Raw genomic sequence first — 23,200 nt, 5'->3', positions numbered from 1 at the left:
GGGGTGGAGGGGGTTGGGGGGGTCAAAAAGATCTCCACATCTGGAATCACTTCAGGTCAGCCAAGGCCCTGGCCGTGAAAGGTGAGACCGGGCGCCTGGCAGGGGAGATGGGGGACAGGGGTCTGACACTGGACATACCACAGTCAGGGATCAGTGATCAGGAAAACAACCAACAGCAGAAAAATAAAACGGCTGAAAAGAAAACAGGAATATCCCTTTTTTTAATGTGGCATACAAGTCGGGGGGGAAAAACCCTGAAGTTACATCAATGAACCATCTTTTTTTATTAACCCTCGCTATAGCTCAAACACTTAAGAGCTTAAACAAGTGGAGGAACTTCTTTAACAATCCTGAATTAACAAGGCCAGAAAACTTGCAAGTGAAAATATGCTCCGTTACAAGTAAAAGTCCTGAATTCAAAATAAACAAATTCGTGGCAGTAAACCGCCAAAATTACAGATAATGAAATGATTAAAAAGCTCCTGAAAATTTTCATGCTTTCATGGTGAGGTGGGGAGGGAGGGGGGGGGGGGATTTTCCTGCTTTCAGATCAAACGAATGACCACATGCCAAAGTTGAAAAAGTTCTCAGACCTCTTTCCCAAAAAAAAAAAGTCAAAAAATGCACTTTCATTAAGTGACAGTGAGGAGAGTTCTTACCCAACAACATGGATATTTTATGAGCTTGACTCCGACTGTCAGATTAATGTAGTAAAGTAACACCAATGATGGAGATACTCCAGTAAAGCACCAGCAACTCAAGGCTAAAACACTGAATAACTGATGATGGAAGCTAAAGAACAGCATGAAGTTAAACTTAAAGGAACAGCGGTGAGACGACAGCAAACAGAGACGTTTTTCCTGAAATAACTGATAGTAGACATGTTGCTTTTGTGCCGAATTTAGCGGTACGCATTGAAAAATAAAAATATATTGTGGCAAATGTGTAACAACGTGTATAATAGTCGCCACAGTCAGAGCAAAATTAAATTTGAAACTTTTTAAAGGGAGTTTGGTGCAGAGTGTGAGTTATAGATGATAAACCTTTGCAAAGTCCTTTTGCATAAATGCTCATGTGGCAGCACACACACACAAAAAATTACAAAAAATCAAAACTCTACAACATTGTCTGCAATTTCATTTCATACGACCTCACTTTTACAGCCCGTGCACGCCGCCATAGCGAGGAAGAGTGTGTCGACATGTGTTTGTTGACGGCGAAGGTTATGAGGGGCCAAGGAGAAGAAACACCTTGTATGACAGCCGCGGAGTTAAACGAGGCCCAGGGGCCCTCCATATTAAGGAGAGGATTTCCCTGCTCATAAATATTCTGTTTTTAAGATGGAAATTTCAGGTTGCGGTAATCAGGAAAAAAGAAAACACACAAAGCAGGAACAGCTTGAGGTTTCTCTGAAGGAGAATCTGTTCTCGAGTTGTAAATCTCTCTTTTATGGGGCGTGCACGAGGTCCAAGATAATTTTGCTTTCCAAATGGTCCCAACTATAAACATACTTATTTCTTATAGTTTCTGAAGCATAGTTCAAGTCTAACAATCATATATTTTTCTCTTCCAACAATAAAGATTCACTCAGTTTGTTTGAGGACACTGACTAAAACTTGGAAAAGCGCAAAGAAAAAAAAGGACTATTTTTCCTTCTGTCTTTTTGTAGGATCTGGTGAATTGGACACTGTGCCATTGCATTGCTTGAAATGCGTTTTTATTAATATACAAGTTTTTTATTCTGTTACAAATAAAGGATATCATAGGACATTAAGAGAATCTACTGGTTTTGGATTCAGAAATACATTAGCCTCTCCTGTATATTGGACTATTACATGAAAATCAAAATGCGTTGAAAATGTTTGCTCGTCAGTGGTATAACATGGAAAGAAATGTGAAAAAACGAAACTATCTTTTTTTTAAAAAAAAAAAAACTGCATAAATGTCAGTAACCCCCCCGTTTTTACATGGATGAGGAAGTCTTTGTCGGTTTGTTGTTGATTTTTTTAAAAGAAAAAAAGAAGAAAAAAGCTGTTGATCCCATTGTTTTTGGTGTGTGATTTTATCCAACACCACAACCAAAAGGGGGACAAAGGGAATTCCACGTAGTCCATAATACATGAGTCTCAGTCCTTCTGACTGAGTCCGAGAACAAGATCTCTGATTTTTTTTAAAAAAGACCAAAAAAAAAAAAGATCTTTCTGAGAAACTCGCCCTCCGTTTCAGTCACAATCACAAATGTAAAACTATGCAGATATTCAGCTACAGCATCCCATCTAGATGTCTTTTTTTTTTTTTTTTTGCACAAACAAGAGTTCAGGAGACCAAAAAAAAAAAAAAAAAAAAAAAAAAAAAGGGCGGCTTGGAGAAGAATCCTCCCATCACTCGGTGTCCCGACAACATTTTGCGTATATTTGTAGAAACGGCATCAACGGCATCGTGAGGCTGCTCCAGAAAAAAAGGAGAGGAGAGACTTCACGATCCAGGTTGTGTGAGATGATGCTCATCCCGGAGATGGTGTCTGTCTGCGGGGGGGTGGGGGTGGGGGGGGAGGGGGTGGGGGTTCAGCGGCAGAGAGGGTCCCCTCCCCTCCTCCCCCCACCCTCCCCCCTCCCCAAGCCTCTCCTCCCGCCCCTCTCAGTTGACCGTGGGCACCTGGTTCAAGCTATACTCCTTGGCTTTGAGCCGCAGGTTGGCGATGCTGTTGGCCATGTTCATTCCCTGGGACGTGTTGGTGTTGGAGCAGGTGGGCGGGTAGGTGGCCATGGCGCTGAGAGACAAGAGGAGGGGGAGGGGAAGGGGAGGAAAGACGTGGAAAAGGTTACATCACCTGTTGCTGTCAGCAAGCTAGAGCTCAGTATGAGCTGCAGCTGTGGAAATATGAAAAAAAGGAACAAAAAAAAAAAATAGGTATCACTGATCATGAGAGAAAACTTAAAACTAAATCTGACGTTAAGATACTCACAACCCCAAACATCCCCAACAGGAACATCACCAGTGTTTCTGCACGTTTTAACCTTCACTCATCACCGTTTTCACAAAAATATATGAGATTGGTTAATTATGTTTCAACTTTGCAGCTTCTTCCTTTAAAACTTTTGGTGATTGACTCTCTTTTTATGTAATTTTGTCAAAAAGAATATATCTTTCTACATTAATGAGGGACAAATCATCACCAGACTGTAGTTTTTGCTCCTTGGAGATAAATTATATTCACAAGGTGTGCAGGAATATTGCCCAGAAATAATCTTTTTTTTATGACAAGAGCTATCAGAGTTTCTATCCATACTCCTACTATTCTCATTTAATCTGTCAATGAAGGAGAACAGTGTATTTATTGATCATCTGCTGTTGTAAAGTACTTCCCATCTGTCTCTGGTAGACTATTTATCTATCTTTCTTGATATTTCTGTCTTTGGATTAAGTGACTGTAAGAATACGCTGAGCTCAAGGTTGTAATGTTAAATCCTTGAGCTGCTTAATTCATAAAATAAAACAAATGTCAGAATGATTTTTTTTAGCTGTGAGAAATTTAGTGATTTTGTTGGATGTGGCTGAAAACTCAGGAAACTGGAATAAAGAGAGAGGGGTGGTTTTTCCAAAGTTAATAATGAACCTTCAACAGCAAAAAATGTCTGTTAATTTTTTAAATTGTCACTTTTTTTCTCCTTTATAGCGTCTTTGAGATAGAAATCTCTGTATTTTATTTTCCAGTTTTCTCTCTTTTTTCCTTTCTTAAAATGTATTTTTCCTTTTTGGAAAAATAATTCTGTCTCAAGAGTGTTTTTTTCTGTTAAAATGTCATAAATAATCGGTCACAAACTGTGTTTCCGTTCATGTCGGGAGCAGCGTCGTTTAGGTGACGATCTCGTCAACTTCTGGTGATATTTTCCTGTCTGTTCCTGTAGATCACAGGACTAAATGTTTTTATTTATTCATAGAATTATCTTCCCACCTTTCAATCTATTTGTCTTTATCGGAACATTCAAGATTGAAGTTAATCGTCAATTTTTATTTTTATTGTCAACATGAAACAGAAGTTAATGGTGTAAAGTTGACGTCATTGTCCACGCAAGAAGAACTGCACATCACATACTGTAGCAGTGTGTGTGTGTGTGTGTGTGTGTGTGTGTCTCTTTTTTTAATCTTTTTGTGAAGATTCAACTTGAAACACATTTGTAGTCGCCGTCTTTTAACCGTTCCAACATTTGTCTGAAGCAGCACATCCTGATTTTATTTTATTTTTCTTGTTCTTTCCTTTCTTCTGTTGTTTCCTTGTATTGCTGCAAAGCACTCTGGGTCGACTGTTTTGTATTTAAAGCTCTATTTACTGTGCAGAAAGTTGAGTTGTCATTGTGTAATAATGCACTTATGAGTGCAGATGGACTTGAAAAGTCTGCACTACATTACCACACAGCCATGACACAACTTAGACTAAAATAAAAGCAGACACAACGGATTCTTTATCTCAAGAGTGTTTTAAGATCTTTGTCTATAAATTGGTTTTACTGTACAGAACTCATAAATAAATGGAAACCAATGGCTGCCAGAAAAAATCTGATATATTCATTAAATGCTTTTGAAAATGTAAAATTGACTAAAATGTGCAAAAACACTGGTGTGATCCTTTAAAGACAACAAGACAGAACAGAAAAAAAACAACTAAACTGGGCTAAAACGTGCAAAAAAACAGCATTATGCTCCTTTAAAGACAACAAGAAAAGAACTAGATGTAGTAAAGTGGTAGCGTACTTGTTCTCTGAGGGCAGCATTTTCTGTGGCACTCGCACTGGCCCCCCCTCCGGCATTGGATACCAGCTTTAGGATAATATACAATGAAGTGTTAGCACCACATTAGCGTGTTCCACATAGCATTATTCCTGCTTCAGAAAAGATTTCCCTCGTTGCTCTGCGTCCGGCCAAAAAGCTCTCAGTGAGTTTGAGCCTCGGCCGCAGGGTTTGATATTTTATACCAAGTTTCATAACGGAGGATTACTGTAAATCATGACCAATGTAACCAGAGTCACAAAAAATGTTGCCCAGTAGAGCTCTGTCTCTCCGTGTAGCATTCATTATCTGGTGTAGTGTAGCAGAGAGGGGTCACGGGGGTCAACAATGGATTTAATACGGTTTGTTTTCACATTATCACCTCGTCAGGAGGGTCACAGGATCTGGCCCCGCCCTGCTCATGCTGACAGAGAGAGAGGGGCGAGGAGCGAGGAGAGGGGGGTGTTTTGATTCGACACAATTAGTCTGGAGTTAGATACGTGCTGTTATATATGTAGTGTAGAAAAATGTCTGCAGGGAAGATAGAGGCAGGAGGCCACAGCAGAGTTCAGGAAGAGAAAAAGGAAAAAAGTCAGAGAGAGAAGCAACAAGATGGACAAAAACAAATCTTTGCACCAGTGATGGAAGAAGAACTCAAACATTTTACTGAAGTATAACAACATTTAAACAAAGTTCCAGCATGAAAAAGATGATTTTGGGCCTCAAAAATCTCGTTGTAGTGTGCAAAATTAAATCAACTGGTCCATCATGCATCAAGTTTATATTTAAGTCAACACAATAACTAATCAAAAACAGCTTGATGACTTTGCAGTGGTGATGTGCTGTAAAAATGGGAAAGTATTTAAAGTGACGACGGGTAAGAATTCTTTTATTTTACAGTCTATATCGATTATACTGTAATATTTGATATAATATACGATGTTTGGAGTCTGGCTTTATAATACAGTCAATCTTACATTTGTTCGAGGCAAAATTTGGCACCAACTTTTAGATATTTCGATCATTTGTAGGTTCAGTAAGCCAATACTATCATACTGGAAAAACAGAAAAACCACAATGAGAGTCGAGCATGTGATTAAGTTTATGCGAGGACAACATTTTGTGTTTAACGGTTCAAATTTAGCGAGTCAGTTTGGCATATTTAAACTCTGTTGTAAAAAGCCGTTTTAAAATAATAATAATTGTAAAAGTTCTGCTTTTAAATTAAAATTTAAAACAACAAATCAGCTGTTTCTCTGTAGAATTACATTCGTATTATACGCTTTGGGGGAACTCTAATGCTGCACACATTATACTTTTGTTGATCAACATATTGATAAATATTCATATTACATATATCTGTTAACTGCCAGCATATTTTGGATGATCCATGCATGCTAAACATGCAAAAATATTAACTTTTTTCATTTGTTTTCCAAATGACAACAAACTTATACATGTCTGAAAGTCATTAAATCTGCAAAGTATCTCATACAGCAAGTAAAAACTCAAGCTGTTACATAAACGTAGTGAAGTAAAAACGGTAATATTTTCCTCTGAGCTGTAGCGGAGGAAAAGTAAAACATGTAAATGTGTCAGAACGTCGAAGTAAAGTCAGTTTCCACCTCTGAATCGGCCGCGTACGTGCAACACGGATACAGAAAACTGAAACTAGAAGCGAGATGCAGACATGAAAGAGAGATTAGCGGAGAGACAGAAAGGAAAAGTCGACCCATCGGAGGGTGAATCCTCGACAAACGGAACAAACAGACCGAAGCTTTCTGAGCGAGCAGACGTCAAATAGTATGTCGCGTCTCTTCTGCTGGTTAGAAAAACTGCTTCGCCACATTTTGTTCGAGAGATTCCTACATTCAAAATGTATTTTTCTTATTGTCAATGAATCTCATGTGCAGACTCAAACCATCTACTGTGTCACCTTGAACACACACACACTGTAAAATACTCCCAATAAACGCTCTATTTCTCCTGTTTGTTTGAGGGTTTAAACATGAATCTATATATATTTGTGATGTGTGATTTTCAGAGCCACAGACGGAGCAGAGAGACGGACGAACACATCGTTGGTTTGGTTCTGCAGCATCAGACTCATCCTTACGTATTTATGTCTGAGTCGTCAACTCTGTCTCCTAGAAATTATGTTCATATATACGACTAAACTGCAACAGCAAATACGTTTTTCTGGAGACGTAACGCTGCTTTTCTCTCAACAAAATAGTGAATTAACATAATTGAGATGTTGATACTGAACATATGAGTGAAATGTTCAGAGACAATGTTCTTTTTTCACCAAAATATTCAATCTTGCAGCACGATATCTGCATTGTTTAACTTTTTTACAGTTGTGTTTAAAGTTGGAGAAAGATCCAAAAAAAAAAAAGCGCTTTTCTTACGTAATTTCTAGGAGACGGGGGTCGGAGTTGTTGACTCTTATTGGAGCGCTCTGTGTAAATAAAGGTCGGAGTGAATGAAACATCAAGAGCGTCCGCCGCTGAGCCGCAGCTCATCACATCAGATGTGATGTCGGTTTGAGGTCCAGGTGGATCAGAGGAGATGAAGACTCTCAGAGGAAGTATGAGGAGTATGCGCAGGTAGAGGAGGAGGAGGAAATGAAACAATAACACAGAGCGGTGAGCGAGATGTCATGGTGGAGTTTTATCAGCTTGTGTGATGTGATTGTGCTGCGGGAGAAAAACAGGAGCGATACGGCAGACTTCAGTACGCTACATTAAACTCTACATTTATCTGATGGCTGCACTTGTGGATACTGGTTTTTATTCACAACTAAGCTCTTTCATATCTTTATCTGTGTCCTGCTGTTTTTCTTTACTTATCGTCCTCCTTCCTTCTGTCTTTTCTCATGCCTTTGTTCTCTCATTTCTCTTCCTCTCTCCTTTCTTTAGCTACTTGTTCTTTCTTCATTCCTTTCTTTACTTTTTGTTTCTGTCCTTCTTTCCTCCATCCTTCCCTTATACTTTTCTTTCATTTCATCTTTTTCCTCCTTCAGCTGAAGTAGAAACAGCTGAACTACCTCTTCGCAATGACTTCACTCTTATTTGACTGATACAAGTATTAAACACTTAACTGCTGACACGTGTTTACTTTTACTGAAGTAAAGTTTGAAAGCAGAAATGCTTTTCCATCTGGTTTAATTACTTTTAATAAATAAATTTGAGTTCTTCTTCCACTACTGAAGACTTTCACTTGTTAGTAAAGAAGCAGCTCAGTGTGTAAACAGGGTTTTGTTAAGAGTGTTATTGTAAAGTAAAGTTTGTCGGGTGATGGCAGGTGAGATATCAGAGGGCAGTCTACCTGTAGGGGGCGGCGCTGCCCCAGGACAGGTAGTCATTCGGGCGTGGCGCAGGACGCGGTACGATTGGCTGCTCCACTGCCGTCACGTCTCCTGAGTAGGATTTGAGGAGCGAGGCGTTTTTGCTGGCCAGCATGGCGCGCTCGTTCCGGCGGAACTTAGCTCTCCTGTTCTGAAACCAAACCTGGAATGACACAAAAAAAAACACAAGAAAATAAAAAAACATCTATTGTTACTTTTTTCTGTCAGTTTTAATCTCTTCATCAAACCTGTCATCAAGAAATGATGTTTTTATATCACGAAATTGACATTTTTCTGTATTAACTTCACTGATATGTGATATATGTGCAGAGTTTGACACTAGAAGGCTGTTTGCATCTGCTGAGATCGGAAAGCTTCTCTGATTTGAAGGGGCGGGGCCTACGAGCAGGATTTATGACATCACAAATAGTTTGGAGCCAATCTTGGTCCAATATTCAACTTATACAAGCGTGATGTGGAAACGTGAAGCTTCCAGAGCACAAACGCTGAGAAGAGAATAAACTTTACAGTGAAGGAGGAGACGTCTTGTGTCCAGCAGTTACACTTTTGAAATGAAATATATTTACATATTCACAGATTTTGGAAGTAGATGTCATTTTAAGGATTTAAACAGGATAATTGAACTGCTTTTGTAGAAAAAAAAACATATCAGACACAAATTATTAATCAAAGTAGAGTATTTTGTAAACATCTTACAACAAGTCCAGAGGGGATCTTTAATAATGCAACTGCAAGATTGGATCTTTTGGCAAAAGAAAAATAAAATATGTTGCTAGTGAACATTTTACTTATATAAACTTTTCTCTTAATAAAGTCATTACAGTGTGTGGTGGTTAATGTTGGTTTTCACTGTATTATATATACTTATATATTCTGTATTATTCTACATTTTTGCGACTTGACAGATTTGTTAACATTTACTCACCATGTTGATGTAATTTGAGCTTCATTATGTTTACATCAAAATGTATTTGCTGTTGTAATTTAGTCGTATAAAAACATAATTTCTCGGTGACGGCGTTTTCATAGAAGCTACAATCATTACAAGTTGTGTAGAAAAGCTTTGATCAAACATCCCGAAAGTTTTCAAAGACACCAAATATATCAGGCTGATATATTTAAGTGAGGGTCACTTACAATATATCAGCATGTATATAATACATATATCACTTAGAATATATCACTATGTATATAATACATATATCACTTAGAATATATCACTATGTATATAATACATATATCACTGACAATATATCAGCATGTATATAATACATATATCACTTACAATATGCTGAACATACAGACGGACATTTTCCTGTTTATGATCTACAGTCTGCTGTTAGCTTCTGTCATTATTGTACTTTGTTTTTGTTTGTTTTGTTTTTCCTTCCTATGTTCATTTTAGTTTTTAAATATTTTATTGTGGAGCACTTTCTAACTATTGTTTTGAAAAGTCCTGTACAAATAAAATAATTATTACAGTTTGGGTTTTTTTTGTTTTAATCAGTGTGGGAATGACGGACTCTGCCACTGACGATGCAAACTAGGATATAAAGAGAAAACTAATGAGTGTAAATACATTTAAACTAAAAATCTCTGGGTTCAAATTTTAACCTGACGCACCAGATGGTTTGTTACACAGAACCATCTGAGAAGTCGCCCATTGAAACTGTTTGGAGAAGGACGGGCATGACCCATCTGTCTATCACTGTCTAACCTCGCCAGGCAGCTGGATTCACGACGCTGATTGGTCCGAACCGCCGCTGGTTCGGACGCCAGCGCATAACTTGAAGACCGACATGATAAACGTGATGTCACGATCTCGCAAATCCAGCTGCCTCGCAAAGCAAGTTCAATACAGCACCGACACAACAGTGTGTTAACAGCTAAAAACTGTCACAAAAATTACAAAACCACATGCGTAGGACGTTCAAAAGATACGGAAGTTATTAACAATCAATTAGAAACTGTGACATGTTAGTTTAAAAAGAGTAGAGCAGATTATAACGAGCTTTAGTTTGGGTAAATAACCATAACAGTAAAATAAAAAATAAGACTAAAACTGGTTCAAACAACCTCTGGTAACATTAACCAGTACTGTGTTGGTGTTATATTGACCCAAACTGGGTAAAATTTGAACCCAGTGATTTTTAGTGAATTAAACCATAAATAGTATCAAAAATATATATATAACTTTAATGTTTGGCAAATCATTCAGTGATAATGAAAATGTATTCACACCTCGTCTCTTAATGATGAATTTATTGCATAAATCATTAAACATGGCTCCACCTTACATAATATTACTTTATTAGTACTTTTAAGTAATAAAAGGTATTGCTAAATTGCTGTATTAGTATCAATATTGATCATTCTGGTTATGGTTCCACTCTAACTCACCAACCAGGTCTCCACTAAAGAAAAGATAAACTCTGTTGTGTCACAGCTGTAGTTCGATCTCGTCCTCTTCAGAAAAACAACAGTACGGGTCGAAAATCCAGTCGCCAAAAACGACCTGTAATTACGTTTGAGCGACAGACGCCATCTAGCGGCCGTAGTGATTATGACGCGGTTCAGAAAGCATATTTATGAGGTGACAAACGTCCATATTAAATGGATGTCTACAGAGAGATAGATGGTAAGAAAAAGTGGATGCAGGAAACCGCCGTTCGCTTCCAGTTTCCAACCGCCAGTATCATGTTTCCAGCTGCGAGTTGGGACAGTTTTTGTTTTTTTTATAAAAAAAAAAACATAACTACAATTGTTGTGGTGTTTACTGATGCCATGATGACGAAGGTTGCTTAACTTTAAGGAAGAGTAACTATAAACCACATCACATTTCAAGTGATCATTTTAAACCAAACCATGATCTTTCCCCCTAATCCTAACCAAGTGGTTTTTATGCCTAAACCTAACCAGACCTTTAACCACAGCGTTGTCACACCATAAAACATCATTATTTCTTAACAGTGATTTGTAACGCTTTTTTGGAAAGACATGTTAGAAAATGCTCTTCTGGGTCGCTCTGGCGTGGTAAAACCCGCTCATGTGGTTGATTAATTATGAGAACGTGTTGGAAAAACGAGACTTTTGTCACATGTCATCATCGAGTTTCTCTACAGTGTAAACAGCCCAAAAAATAAATCTTTAAAATCTGAACAAATCTGAAGTTTTTCTGGACAAAAAGCGTCCAGTGTCTTCCACACACACACACACACATCCTTGATTTACATTTTGCCGTCTCCCACTTCTTAAGAACATAACCCCCCCCCCACCTCCTCACCCCCCCCATGTCTCGCTCTTTGCTAAACAGATGATGATGTGACTCGGGGGGTGCTAGTGTTGTTCCTCGCTGTGAAATCAAATCCATTATTAGATGCTGCGGGCGCTCACAGGGGCTCGCTGCTCGCTGACGCACAGCCTCAGGAATGAGCCCAAAGTCTCTTTTATCAAAGGATTTCTGCATCGCTCTCTGCTACACATTAATCACAGATGTGCTCCGTCTTCTCCCTCCAACATCACTATTTCCTCTTTACCCTCTCGCTCTCTGCCCACAGTACAAATATTCTCACTGTGGTGTTTAAGGGGGGGGGGGGGGGGGGGGGGGGGGGGGGGGCAGAAAAATATACATAAAAGCAGTAAACGCATTAGATATACATGTATTTCTTGTATTTGATATCACTGTTTAATAAGTGCAACTGAAGGCCTGTTAGCATTTAGAACAATAGCTGCATAAACTTTCTGCATAAGTAAAGAAAGAAGTACTTCTATGTTCACTTTCCCCCAGTTTTGTCCCCCCCCCCCCCTTCTTTCACAGTTTTACAGTTGCAGCTCGAGTGACTCACTAACATCTCTCTAAAGACTTTCGTCCTACTTTTCTAGCTGTAAAAATCCAGATGAAATAAGCACAAAAAAAAGAAATGCAGATGTACATTTGACCTTCAAGTGTTACCAGATTAATGAGCAGCAGCATCATGAATATTTTTGGGGAAGTTTTGCCTCTCAGGCTACCTACACAAACATCTGATTGGTGGAGCTTGTTGAAGTCTGGGAATAATCTCTGCACGAACTACAAAAAAACTAATTACTCTTAAAAAAAAGAATGCTGATTATTAATCAGGACTAAAGCAGCAACAGACAATACTCCTGAGACAAGAATTCTTCTTCTGGTGACCAGAACTATCGCATATGTTCAGTCTTAAACTCTTTGCATGCTGTTGTATGTATTATATTTCTGTATTTTTTGATTAAAGATGTATCTGCTGCCTTCTCAAAGTCTGTTCTCAGTCGGTGAAACGAAATGTTATTTGCATTAACGGCACAGAAACGAATGCAGGTTTTTTTTGTCTTTTGTCCCTGAAAACGTATGAAACCAAACCTACTTCCTCGAGTACTTTTATAAGGCTGAACGGGAGCGCAGGTCTCAACGTTTTAAATCCATATCCTCTGCTTTATTTGACTGATTACTTAAAGGATATGACATCATTCATTAAAGCAATGACAGCATCACATTAAGCTCCTGTTCTTCTGCAGCCCTCATGTGCTGCACACTCACAGTTTATCACTGATCTGTGAACTGCTGAGGAAATTAGACATCATTACATCCACTTTTCTGATCACATCCAGTCCTCTGGGGGAGTTTTTCAAACTGCTCACAGACTCTGAACTATCAGTAATTATTTAAAAGATCATGCGGAGAGGATCTAAAGTGTCTGTAAGGTGCTGAGACCTTCTCATCAGTCCTTTTTTTTGAGGCTGCTTAATCCAAAATCTAAACACGCTAACAGGCTCTGATAACGATCAGCCACTAAGTAGCATTATTAACTCAATCTATTAGCGTAAGAGCTAACAGATGATGTTTGTCCTGTTTGTGTGACTGTATGTCCTCCAGTTTCTCTCCAAGAACAGCCTGTTTCTCAATCATTTGACTTTCACTTTGAGGTTTTAGGACCCCAGAGATTCCTAAAAGATTCCCGAAGAGTTGCCAAAAACTTAAGAACAATATATGATTTATGAACTGATACAGTGAGGTTCTGTATCTGTGTGTTTGTATGAAGTACCTGTTTATATTTTGGGTCACTGCAGTTAAAGTTTTTACAGTATGATCTTACTTCAGGACTGTGCAAACTTTGCTATCTGGTGAGTTTTATAGCTTCTTCTTTTGGTCAAAGGTTTGTCGCTGTTAAACCTGTCTGATAAATCACTGCTGCTGGAGGGAAAACAGTGAGGAGGGCTCTGGAGGTCTACAGGACACATCACGTGGGATAAAGAAGAATATTTAACCAGCGACGACGACGACGACGATGATGATGATGGTGCCCCTGTTCGTACCTGGACTCTGGCCTCGGTGAGGTTGACCCGGCGGGCCAGGTCCTCCCTGACGAAGGCGTCGGGGTAGTGTGTCCTCTCAAACACTCTCTCCAGAGCCTGGAGCTGGCTGCTGTTGAAGGTGGTCCTGTTCCTGCGCTGCTTCCTCTTCTTCTTCTCCTCTGTGTTCATCTGTTCATCTATGGGGAGGGGAGAAGAAAGAAGAAGAAGAAGAACTGTTATATTATACTGTTACTACTACGGGCTTTTTCCGTGCCGGAGGAGCACAAATAAAGTAAAGAGAAGGTTTAAAGCACCGTGTCAGAACACATCTAACTTTAATAAGAAGAAGAAGAAGCTGCTGCTGCAGGCTGCTGCACAGAAGTTCATGGATTCTCCTCGAGCTACAATCAGAAATTACAATTAATCCATCAGAAAGAATTTTGATGACTCATGGTTGTATAATATAAAAATCTGTAGAAATGAAAAAGATTTTTAAAATATTGTGTATTGTCATAATTTTAACCACCAAACAGCAGATTGGTTACTTAGAATTAGCACCAGATAAGCAGTTTCTTTACCCTTTAAAGGCTTTTTTGTGTAGTGTTTCCTTATAAGGACAGATGATGTTGTATTACTGTGTAGATTTGTGATATTGGGCTAAACAAATAAAAACGGACTCGACTTGAATTTAAAAAAAACTGTTTTTCTGATTTTTTTCTGCAGAAGCTTGTGTCCAGAAACATGAGGAGCAACTTCAAGTTCAGCGTCTCGCTCACAGACACTTCAACACCTGGACAGGTGGAGCCGGGAATCGAACCATCAACCTCTCTGATTAAAGGCCGAACCGCTCTACCACCTTCATCTCACTTTTAATATGTAAGTACTGCTGATACTTTTGTTCTCTTGTATGTTAAATTGCAATTTAAGTGAATAATCTGATCTGATCCATAACTGGTAATCTGATGACAACACTGCAGCTGTAACTCAGCAGTGAGTGTCTGCAGCATCATCATCATCATCATCATCATCATCATCATCACATCGTCTGCTTTAGTAGAAAATGTTTAGAAATTCTATAAAATCTGCACGTTGATCTGAATCTGCATCTAAATACACAAATGTAGAGGTGTCACCGCCTGGAAGCTGAGACGCTTCCATCTAAACTAATTTAGTTCTTCACACAAACACATTTCTTGTCAATCAATTAAAGTAAAACGCCCTAAAAAAATCATCTACAAATCGAGGAACACGTGTCAGATTGTCTTTTTCATCACGGTTTAGTGCAGCAGATTGTGAGAAAATAATGAAAATGTATAAAATGTTTTGTCTCACTACATAAAAATGTCAATTCACAGCTTTGAAAAACTATCACATTAAAATAATTCAACATCCTTCCAGGAACTGGTGACTCTGGTGTGATATTTGGATTATTCAGAGTAACACGGACGTCGTTTGTTGGAAAAAAGATGCTGCCGTCGAATTTTTAAAATCTAGCTGCACAAACTAAAATCCTTTTTACCTCCGTTACACTGAGACGGAGGCAAAAAAATCTCAAATGAATCCAAAACTACCTGCACGGATCGTCACCAGTAAATTCAGTAATTCAGGTGAAGTTATTCACTACAGAAAAAAAACACCGTGATCAGCTCCAAAAACAACCCGGTTGTCTGTTGGACGGTGTCCTAACTAACAAATGAAGCAAACATACAAATGAGCGAGAAGCCAAGACTGAAAACATCACCTCACTGCAGGTAAATATAAAACTCAAGAAGAAGAAGAAGAAGAAGAAGAAGAAGAAGAAGAAGAAGAAGAAGAAGAAGAAGAAGATTTCCTCCAGGAGAACCTTCCAGCTGCTCGTTGTTCTTCTTCTTCTTCTTCTGCAGGCTGGAATCAGTGTTGCTGCCTTGTGGCTTCACAACAAAACCACAATCACACTTTCATATTCATCCATGTTCCTGCCTGATTACACACACACACACACACACACACACACACACACACACACACACACACACACACACACTAAGGTACTCAGTATTATACTCCTGTTTGGTTGAACTTTACTCGAATATTTCAACGTTTTTGAGATACTTTCTGGCAGCTTTAAGACTCAAAATTATATCTTGTATGTTTCTGTAAAACAGCCTCATCTGGAAAATAAGAAAAGATGGATTATATATATATATTATTCTGTCCGTTTATTCAGATTTCTCTTCCTTAAAGCTGCAACTAACGATTATTTTAATTATCGATTAATCTGTTGTTCGGTCCATAAAATGTCAGAAAATTATGAAAAATGTGGATCAAAGTTTCTCAAAGATCAAAGAAAGAAGCAGAAAATATTCATATTTGAAAAACTAGAATTTTTCTTCTTAAAACTCAAACTGGTAAAAAAGTTCAATGTTTTTATGATATTAATACTTTTGATGTCATCGTGATGCAGCAGCTGTGTTACTTTATCATGTGACGCTGTATCGTTTATTTCCGTTGTATCATCTATTTATTTATTTATTTATTTATTATTTCTTTTTCTATTTATACCGTTTCTGCCCAGATGAAAGCCAGTCTGTGTTTTTGGCTCTGAAATAAAAACTCTCTTCACTCTGCCTGAAAGAGCCTGAAGAACATTTAATTTACTATTAAAAACTTTTTATTTGAATCAGCTGAAGAGTTTGTTTGGTCGCAGTGATAAAAAGTCAAACATGTCGGTTTTTCATTTGCAGTTTTGACTGTTTGTTGTCGTTCGTCCACACAAAAAGTTTTTGTTCAGAAACATGATTCAAAATTATAAGGATAAAGAAATTCAGTTATTTTACAGATGTTATAGGATGAATATTTTAACAATATATTAATTTAATAATCTGGTCAGCTGATGTAAATGAGCTTTAACTTAATGAATGATGTGAATCTTCCTCCTTCATCACTGTCGTCATTTAAAAACAGCCTCAGTTATATAACTTTTAATATTAAAGAGCTTAAAAGTTCATTCTTGACCCTCAAACTTTGATTATAGTTTCACAGAAACAATCCTGACTCCAGAGCTTTCAGCCGCATCTCACAGTCTTCCTGAGAGAGACTGGAGTTTGTTCAGTAAAATTAAAATGTTTACCAAATCTGTGCAGAAGGAAGTGATCTGACTGGGACATTCAGAGATGAAGGAAAGTCCCCAAAACTTTGGAGATTCAAAGTTACAACATCAACTATAAACTCTGGCATTTTTTAATTTTTTATTTCCAGTTTTGTCGATTTCACCCTTAAAGACAGCGAGTACTTGAACTTTTCCTTCTCCGGAACGTTTGACTGCTGATACTGATATTTTTTGTGAGCATGTTTTGTCTTTATTAGTAGAGTACAGTAGAGACCTGACAGGAAATGAGTGCGGATGACGTGCGACAAACGTCCCCCGGTTGGATTTAAAGCGTGCAGGGACGCTGCAGACGCCAGAGGACGTCCTGTATGTGAGGAAACTTACAAACACACGACATGTAGTGAAGCCTCACAAACACACACAGACCATCATCATGGAGCAAGATGCTGCTGCAGCGTGTTTGTTTTATTGTCACCATGTTGTCTAATGAGACAATCACCCCCCCCCCCCAACAAACAAACAAACACACACACACACACAGTCGCAGCTGAGACTAGAGTTTAACTCACAGTGGTTAACCATCTTTACAATAAAGCTACTGGTGACTCCTCATCATCACACTTTATGGTTTTACCAAAGTTTTTCCTTTTCAAATGATCCTAAAAATCTAATTTCACTATTTCACAACAAAAAAAAGCCCCAAAAATTAGAGAAAAATCAGGAAACAATTAAGTTAATTTGGTGTAAAAGGAACATTTTCTTCATTCTTATATGTATCTAATCATCATGTGACCGCTCGGGTTTATCTCCAGACCCTTTCTGGGCCCCCGAACAACAGTTTATCCACCGTTTACAGCTGATTTTAAATCTGAAACAGTCTTATAATGAGTCAAAGTATCAGCAGCATTTCAGTCAGTATCAATAGAATAAAAAACTATTAAAAGTAGATGTTTATTATTGAACATTTTACTTCAAAGTGTTAGAAAAATATATTCTTCTTCATCTAAAGTTATAGTTTTCATTCTGCTTCCTTTCAGCCTGTTGAACGTGTTCGTCCTTCAGCTCGTATCAGCTGCGACTATATAAAACAAAACAAAAAAAAGCAGCTTCACAATCTTTTTGGCCTTTGACCTTCTTCATTAAAATGAAACGACGCCGACTCGTCACACTGCAAGCTGAGACCTTAATAACCGAAAAGTGATTTTCTCTCCTCAGATTGTTTTTTTTTTTTTTACAGGCCTGAAGAAGTAAAACTGTCCAATATTTCACAGGAAAAAAGCAAGTTTTTCAGATTAAAACTGGAAATAAATAAATATATTCAGATTTAAAGATTAAAGGACAAAAAGAGAAGAGAATTTGTTTTCCTTCCTAAAGCCGTTAATTATCTGGTGACCAACATGCTGAGAAACAATCGATTCAACTACTAAAAACTATATTTTGTGGACATTTTGTACATTTTTCATGTAAAATCCAAAATCTGTAAACACTACCTCCAGCTGTCAGATTAGTGAAAGTGTATTTTATTTATTATAATCTATTCTTCTGCACTTGCTGCTTTATTTTTTTTTTTTATTTAAAGAACATTGAGTGAAACTAAATCTGCACAAAATTATCTTCGACCTCGACTTTAAAAACACAATATTTCTCTCTTAAATATTGTAGAAAAAAACCTCTAAAATCTTACTTTCCACCTCTGTAGCATCAAACATGTCAAAGCTGAGTAGACTTTACATAAAAATGTGAGGTTTTAAACAGGCCTGTGTAACATTCATGCTATTCTACATGGTTTATGGAGACACACTTGAACTGCTAAAGGCCTTATTTACCACCAAAAGTCTCTTCTCTGACTCTTATTTCCATCTAGTTTCCTCTTGTGTGACTGTGAGTTTGTAATAAATCAGCAGCAGCAGCAGCAGCAGCAGCAGTTCTGAGGCTTTTTCATAATTTTGGTGAAATTTTGGGAAAATAAAAAATAAAACAGACAGAAAGTGAAAGATCTTCGAGGACGTTGGACGCAGTAAAGTGAGGCTGTAAAGGCTGATGGCAGCAGCTGCACATGGCTAACCAGAGACCAGAGACGCATAGTTTCAACCCCCCCACCACAGTCCACCCCCCCACCCCCCAGAAAACAGACGCTTCACAAGCTGGAGGTTTAAATGAGAATCATGACGCACTTCATTAGTCTGTTTCATGACGTTACAGAAAACACTAAATGATGTCATGAAGTTTCTGGTCAACATACTGACTGAAGAACATGTTGCTGCTGCTGCTTTCACTGAGTTCAAGTCATTGATCACTACGTTGTTTTTCTTTTTATTTAACTTCATAAATCAAAGTTCTCATCTTATAAACCTTCATTTTCAGTCTTGGAAATTGATTTAAAACTGTATATTAAATATTTTTGTGCTCTAAAAACAAAACAAGCCAGTAGATTATTATATTTATGTTCTTTATTCAGCTTGTTTGTTTAATATTTTTGTCCACTTTGATGCTCATTGTTAATGTTTTTTATTCTTCTGGCTTTTTGACGTTTTGTGCGTTTTTGTGATTCAATAAAGTTAATTTTAAAAAAAAGAAGAAAAAACAAACCAGTTTTATCTGACAGATTAGGAGACGTTATTTTTACTGTTAATGACATGAAAACTAAATATCAAAATAAAATGGAGTCAGTTGTTAAATATGATTAAATATGTTTAAATATTAAACTGTTGATTTTAAGATTTTAGAACAATAACAAGTGCAGAAAAAAACGCTTTAAGGTGGTTTATTAGATCACATGACAAAATAAAAACATTGAACATATTTCAATATTTTACCTGAATGAACTGAATTATTTTGCGGAGTGAAAAAGCGGCTCGAAAGGTGCAATTCTACAAAAATGTAACGCAAAATAAAACCTACAAATGTTGTTTTTTATACTCAAATTTAAAAAATAAAATAAAATACGTGTTTAAATGACGAGCATTAAATGAGATTAATCTATTTTTAGTTGCGTTTTTATTCCAAGTGGATTTAAAAAATCGCGTAAAATATAAAATCCAAACGTCGTTTTTCCAACAAAAAAAAAAAAACAGAAAAAGTCAAACTCGGAACTCAGTCAGCGGTCCTGCTGTGACTGCGGCGGCTTCGGCCTCGGAAAGCTTTTAATTAAAGCTGCAGGCTGACATTTAAAACAGCAAATCAAAGCCATTCCCGTCACCAGCATCATCATCATCATCATCATCATCATCATCCTGCAGCTCCAAGTGTGGCCAACACGTGTGATTAAAGACTGATCTCATTAGCAGCTATCAGTGAAAGTCAATTAGTCCTCCTGCCAAAACTAATTGACGAGAGCAGCTGATTCCTGGAATAATAGAGTAGAAATATATTTTATTTCTGTTTTTTCTCTCTGTTATATGTTATTTTATATTTGTGAAGAAGGCTAGGTTTGTTGAGAATTTATAAAAATAGATGAAAAATACTCAAAGTTGTTCTGAGCAACTGTTGCGTTCAGGTTTCTGTCATAAAATCGTAAAAAAAAAAAAAAGATAAATGTAATTTGCGTGTTTAGGAGGCAACAGTTGGCTTAATTCCTGTGTGAATCTTGTACATCTGGTAATAACCCGGTAATGAACGTTGTCCTCAACATTACGCAATAAACCCAGAATAACTCCACAAATGTTTCTGCTCATCAAAGCAACATTTGTTTTCTAAACCGGGTTGATTAATTCCTTCTGCTGTTTTTTACAGTCAAGACTCAAACACACACACACACACACACACAAACACACACACACATACAAAAAAAAAAAAAAAAAAAAAAGATCCGATGAGATGTTGTTATTTGATTCCTTAATTGTTGGAGCGAGGACACGCGCGGTAATTATGACAAATGATTAGGCTCCGATATTCTGAGAGTGTTTGACAGGCCGAAAATAACCGTGAATTACCGTCGTGACCTGGCCACTTCCTCCCGCACATTTCTCACACCCGCTGCTCCGATTTTTAGCCTTTTAAAAAATAACAATAACACTCATTAAAGCCTATAACGTTTCTGTCAACTTCTGCGAATGGCCCTTTGAGGAGGAGAAGAGGAGGAGGAGAGGAGGAGGAGGAGGAGGAGGGAGGAAGGGAAGGAGGGAGAGGGAGCGTTTATTTACTCTCTCAACGGTGCGCTAGAGAGGGCGAGCGCCGTGTTTCTGCGCTTTCACTGAGGGGTGTATCCGAGTTTTAATCGGCTTTCATCCTTCTCTGCGGCCCGTTTTCAGAAGAGAAAGTTGGAAGTTAAAAGCGCAGATTTGAGGTGGGAACGTCAGCGGCAGCTCAGCCGGCTGTACCCGCCTCTCAGGTCACCGAGCTCGGCCTCATTTTTGCTCACACACGCCCGGAGGATCGTGGATCGTGGCTGCAAAACCGGCTTTGATCGTTATTTAGTGAAACGTTACTGCATATTTTTACCCACCAAACTATCGTGCACGTGGCATGGTCATCACGTGACTTACTCTGAGTAATTTCAAAATAAATTTACATACTTTTTGTTCAAATTTCTTTTTTTCTTCTTCTGTTAAATAAAAAACATCCAAATCCACACGATCAAAAAGATGTGGCCTCATTTAGGTCAACAGTCATCAGCAGAAGATTTACGACCCCTGAGTTTGACTCGTAAGGTTACTTCACTGACCATGTCCACCAACATCACCATACCTCACTGACATCAAAGTGTTAATGGTAAATTAATGGCCGTTCTGAGGGGGAGGCCGTCAGGGATGATGCATTGCCAAAACTCACTAAAGGATTCCTTCCATGCGCGCTGCTTTCTGCAGAGCTCCATTCATGCGCTCCGCACGCGGACACGCGCCAGATCATAATGAAAACAAATGAGTTTACCTTTCAGCTTGTCATTAGGACTACATTTGTGTGAGGTTTTGCAGTATTTTCCGGTGATCAGATCTGATAACATGTGGTTCTCCACATCTGCACTAAAACACATCAGGGAGGAATTTTTTTGAAACTTTTCGTCACAAGATTTAAAAAGTTGTCTCTGATCTCTCGTGCTCAGTCCCAGCCTGTTTCCAGGCTCCTGCCGATCTGCTTTTCACTTACTCTCCTGCTGGGTTGTGTCGCTCCCGCTGGTCAGCCCCGGGGACTCCAGCATACTCCTCCCCGCCTCCCCGACGCTCTCGTCCGCCTGGGTGCCGACCATTTCCCCGGCCTCTTCCAGATCCAACAGGTGGCTGACCGAGAAGTTCTTTTTGGCTTGCAGGTTGTCCAGGTTAGACGTGATCGGACTCTCCAGGCGGTTTGATATCGTAGCTTGCCTGTCCATTACATGTGCATAGCTAGAAGTCATGACGCAAATGGGGAACAGCGGAAAAAAACGGAGCGGTAGCTAATAAGGAGAAGGAGAAGAAGAAGAAGCGAGCCAAGTAGATCCTTGCATGCAGAACGCACAAGCAGCGTCTCCAGAAACCAGCCAGAGACAAACTCGGGTGTTCCGAGCAGAAAGCGGATCTGTTCACATCCAGATGAGCCGCGGAGGGCTCAAACAAACTTTCACAAAGTTTTCTCCTCGCCTGCTTTTCCCGATCAAACCCCTACAGACAATCCATCCAGCGGTGCGCGTCAAACAAGAAAAAAATATCAGCCTCTGCTTGTCCCGCTGCCCCGAGAGCGACTTTCAAAGAGACGCTTTTCAAAGAAGTCCTCTAAGAAGAAGAAGAAGAAGTAGAAGAAGTAGAAGAAGAAGAAGGAGAGCTCTCTTCCCACTCTGGTTGAGTCACATCTGAGCAGGAAGAGCTGTTGCTGCTGATGACGACCAGATGCGCAAAGCTCAGTGTGTGCGCAAAGCTTGCTCAGCGGCAGCTAGGCGCGGGGAGGCAGGACGTTACCGCCGCGCCTCCAGGCTATGGACCCTGTAGTCTCTCTCTCTCTCTCTCTCTCTCTCTCTCTCTCTCTCTCTCTCTCTCTCTCTCTCTCTCTCTTTCTTGACTAAATGAAACTTTTGCGGCCCCTACGAGGGCGGACACACTCTTAATAGGAGCCCCGTAATTACGTGGCAATGCCTTTATGCTGTGTCTGACGTTTCACAGGGCCCCACCACGAGCTGCCCCCCACCACCCCCCCCCCACCCCACCCTCCTCCTCCTCCTCCTCCTCTTCTCCCCTCTCCTCCCTCCTTCAGCAGAAACATCACCATCAGCACCGTCAACACCCTGGTTTGGCCTGTTTTTGTTCCCCTGGCTGGCAAACCTCATGAATGTGAGTGTGAGGAGACACGCTGGTGTTATCACTGGCTGCGCGCTGATAAACCCACTCTGACTGTCCTGCGGTCGGCCACCAATTAAATCAACTATAACCCGTGCCAGTCAGTCTATCCACAGAGCTGTCTGTCAGGGGCGGCAGAGAAAAACATGTGGAGGAGGTTTGAACCCAAATGAGACCTCTATTTTAAACTTAAAGATAAAATAAGGTGGTATGCAACTTTAAAGACCCCCTACAGTCATGTTTCCAGATACTGAAATACTCTGATTTGAATAATAAACTGTGTCAGATATGTTGTTTTTTTTCACAAAAAAGTTCATTTACTTGTCTCCTCTTTCACTGTAAAGTCCATTCTTAGTATTTGGAGGCTTCAAGTTTCCCCCTTTGTGAGGTAACAAGGAAAAACACATTTTTAAAGGAGCA

General features: G+C 39.0%; 1 protein-coding gene across 3 annotated transcripts; it reads right to left on the bottom strand.

Annotated features, from left to right (window-relative positions):
• Window positions 1–1,700: 1,700 nt before the first annotated feature.
• On the bottom strand, window positions 1,701–22,428 carry prrx1b (paired related homeobox 1b). 3 transcript variants are annotated; one of them, XM_067596116.1, is made up of 5 exons: window positions 21,621–22,426; window positions 13,469–13,644; window positions 8,098–8,279; window positions 4,753–4,818; window positions 1,701–2,770 (listed from the first exon to the last, which is right to left on the bottom strand). In XM_067596116.1, the coding sequence occupies exons 1-5, from the start codon at window positions 21,865–21,867 to the stop codon at window positions 2,638–2,640; spliced, it is 804 nt and encodes a 267-aa protein (XP_067452217.1). In that variant the 5' UTR covers window positions 21,868–22,426; the 3' UTR covers window positions 1,701–2,637. The 3 variants fall into 3 exon arrangements, with proteins under 3 accessions (XP_067452217.1, XP_067452218.1, XP_067452219.1); XM_067596118.1 differs by having other exon boundaries at window positions 2,617–2,772; window positions 4,759–4,818; window positions 21,621–22,428; XM_067596117.1 differs by lacking the exon at window positions 4,753–4,818 and having other exon boundaries at window positions 21,621–22,417.
• Between the last annotated feature and the right edge of the window lie 772 nt (window positions 22,429–23,200).

Source organism: Thunnus thynnus, chromosome 8, assembly GCF_963924715.1.
Source record: "Thunnus thynnus chromosome 8, fThuThy2.1, whole genome shotgun sequence".
NCBI lineage: Eukaryota > Metazoa > Chordata > Actinopteri > Scombriformes > Scombridae > Thunnus > Thunnus thynnus.
The sequence above is the reverse complement of the archived record's forward strand: the minus strand, read 5'-3'. Positions and strand labels throughout refer to the sequence as shown.

Bases quoted from the DNA above. Each gene is read 5' to 3' on its own strand.
- prrx1b (XM_067596116.1), bottom strand. From the start codon at position 21,867: ATGACTTCTAGCTATGCACATGTAATGGACAGGCAAGCTACGATATCA. The intron at 8,280-13,468 runs GTACGAACAGGG...GTGTCATTCCAG, and splicing joins TCACCGAGGCCAGAGTCCAG to GTTTGGTTTCAGAACAGGAG. The intron at 4,819-8,097 runs GTAGACTGCCCT...ATTATCCTAAAG, and splicing joins GGCAGCGCCGCCCCCTACAG to CTGGTATCCAATGCCGGAGG.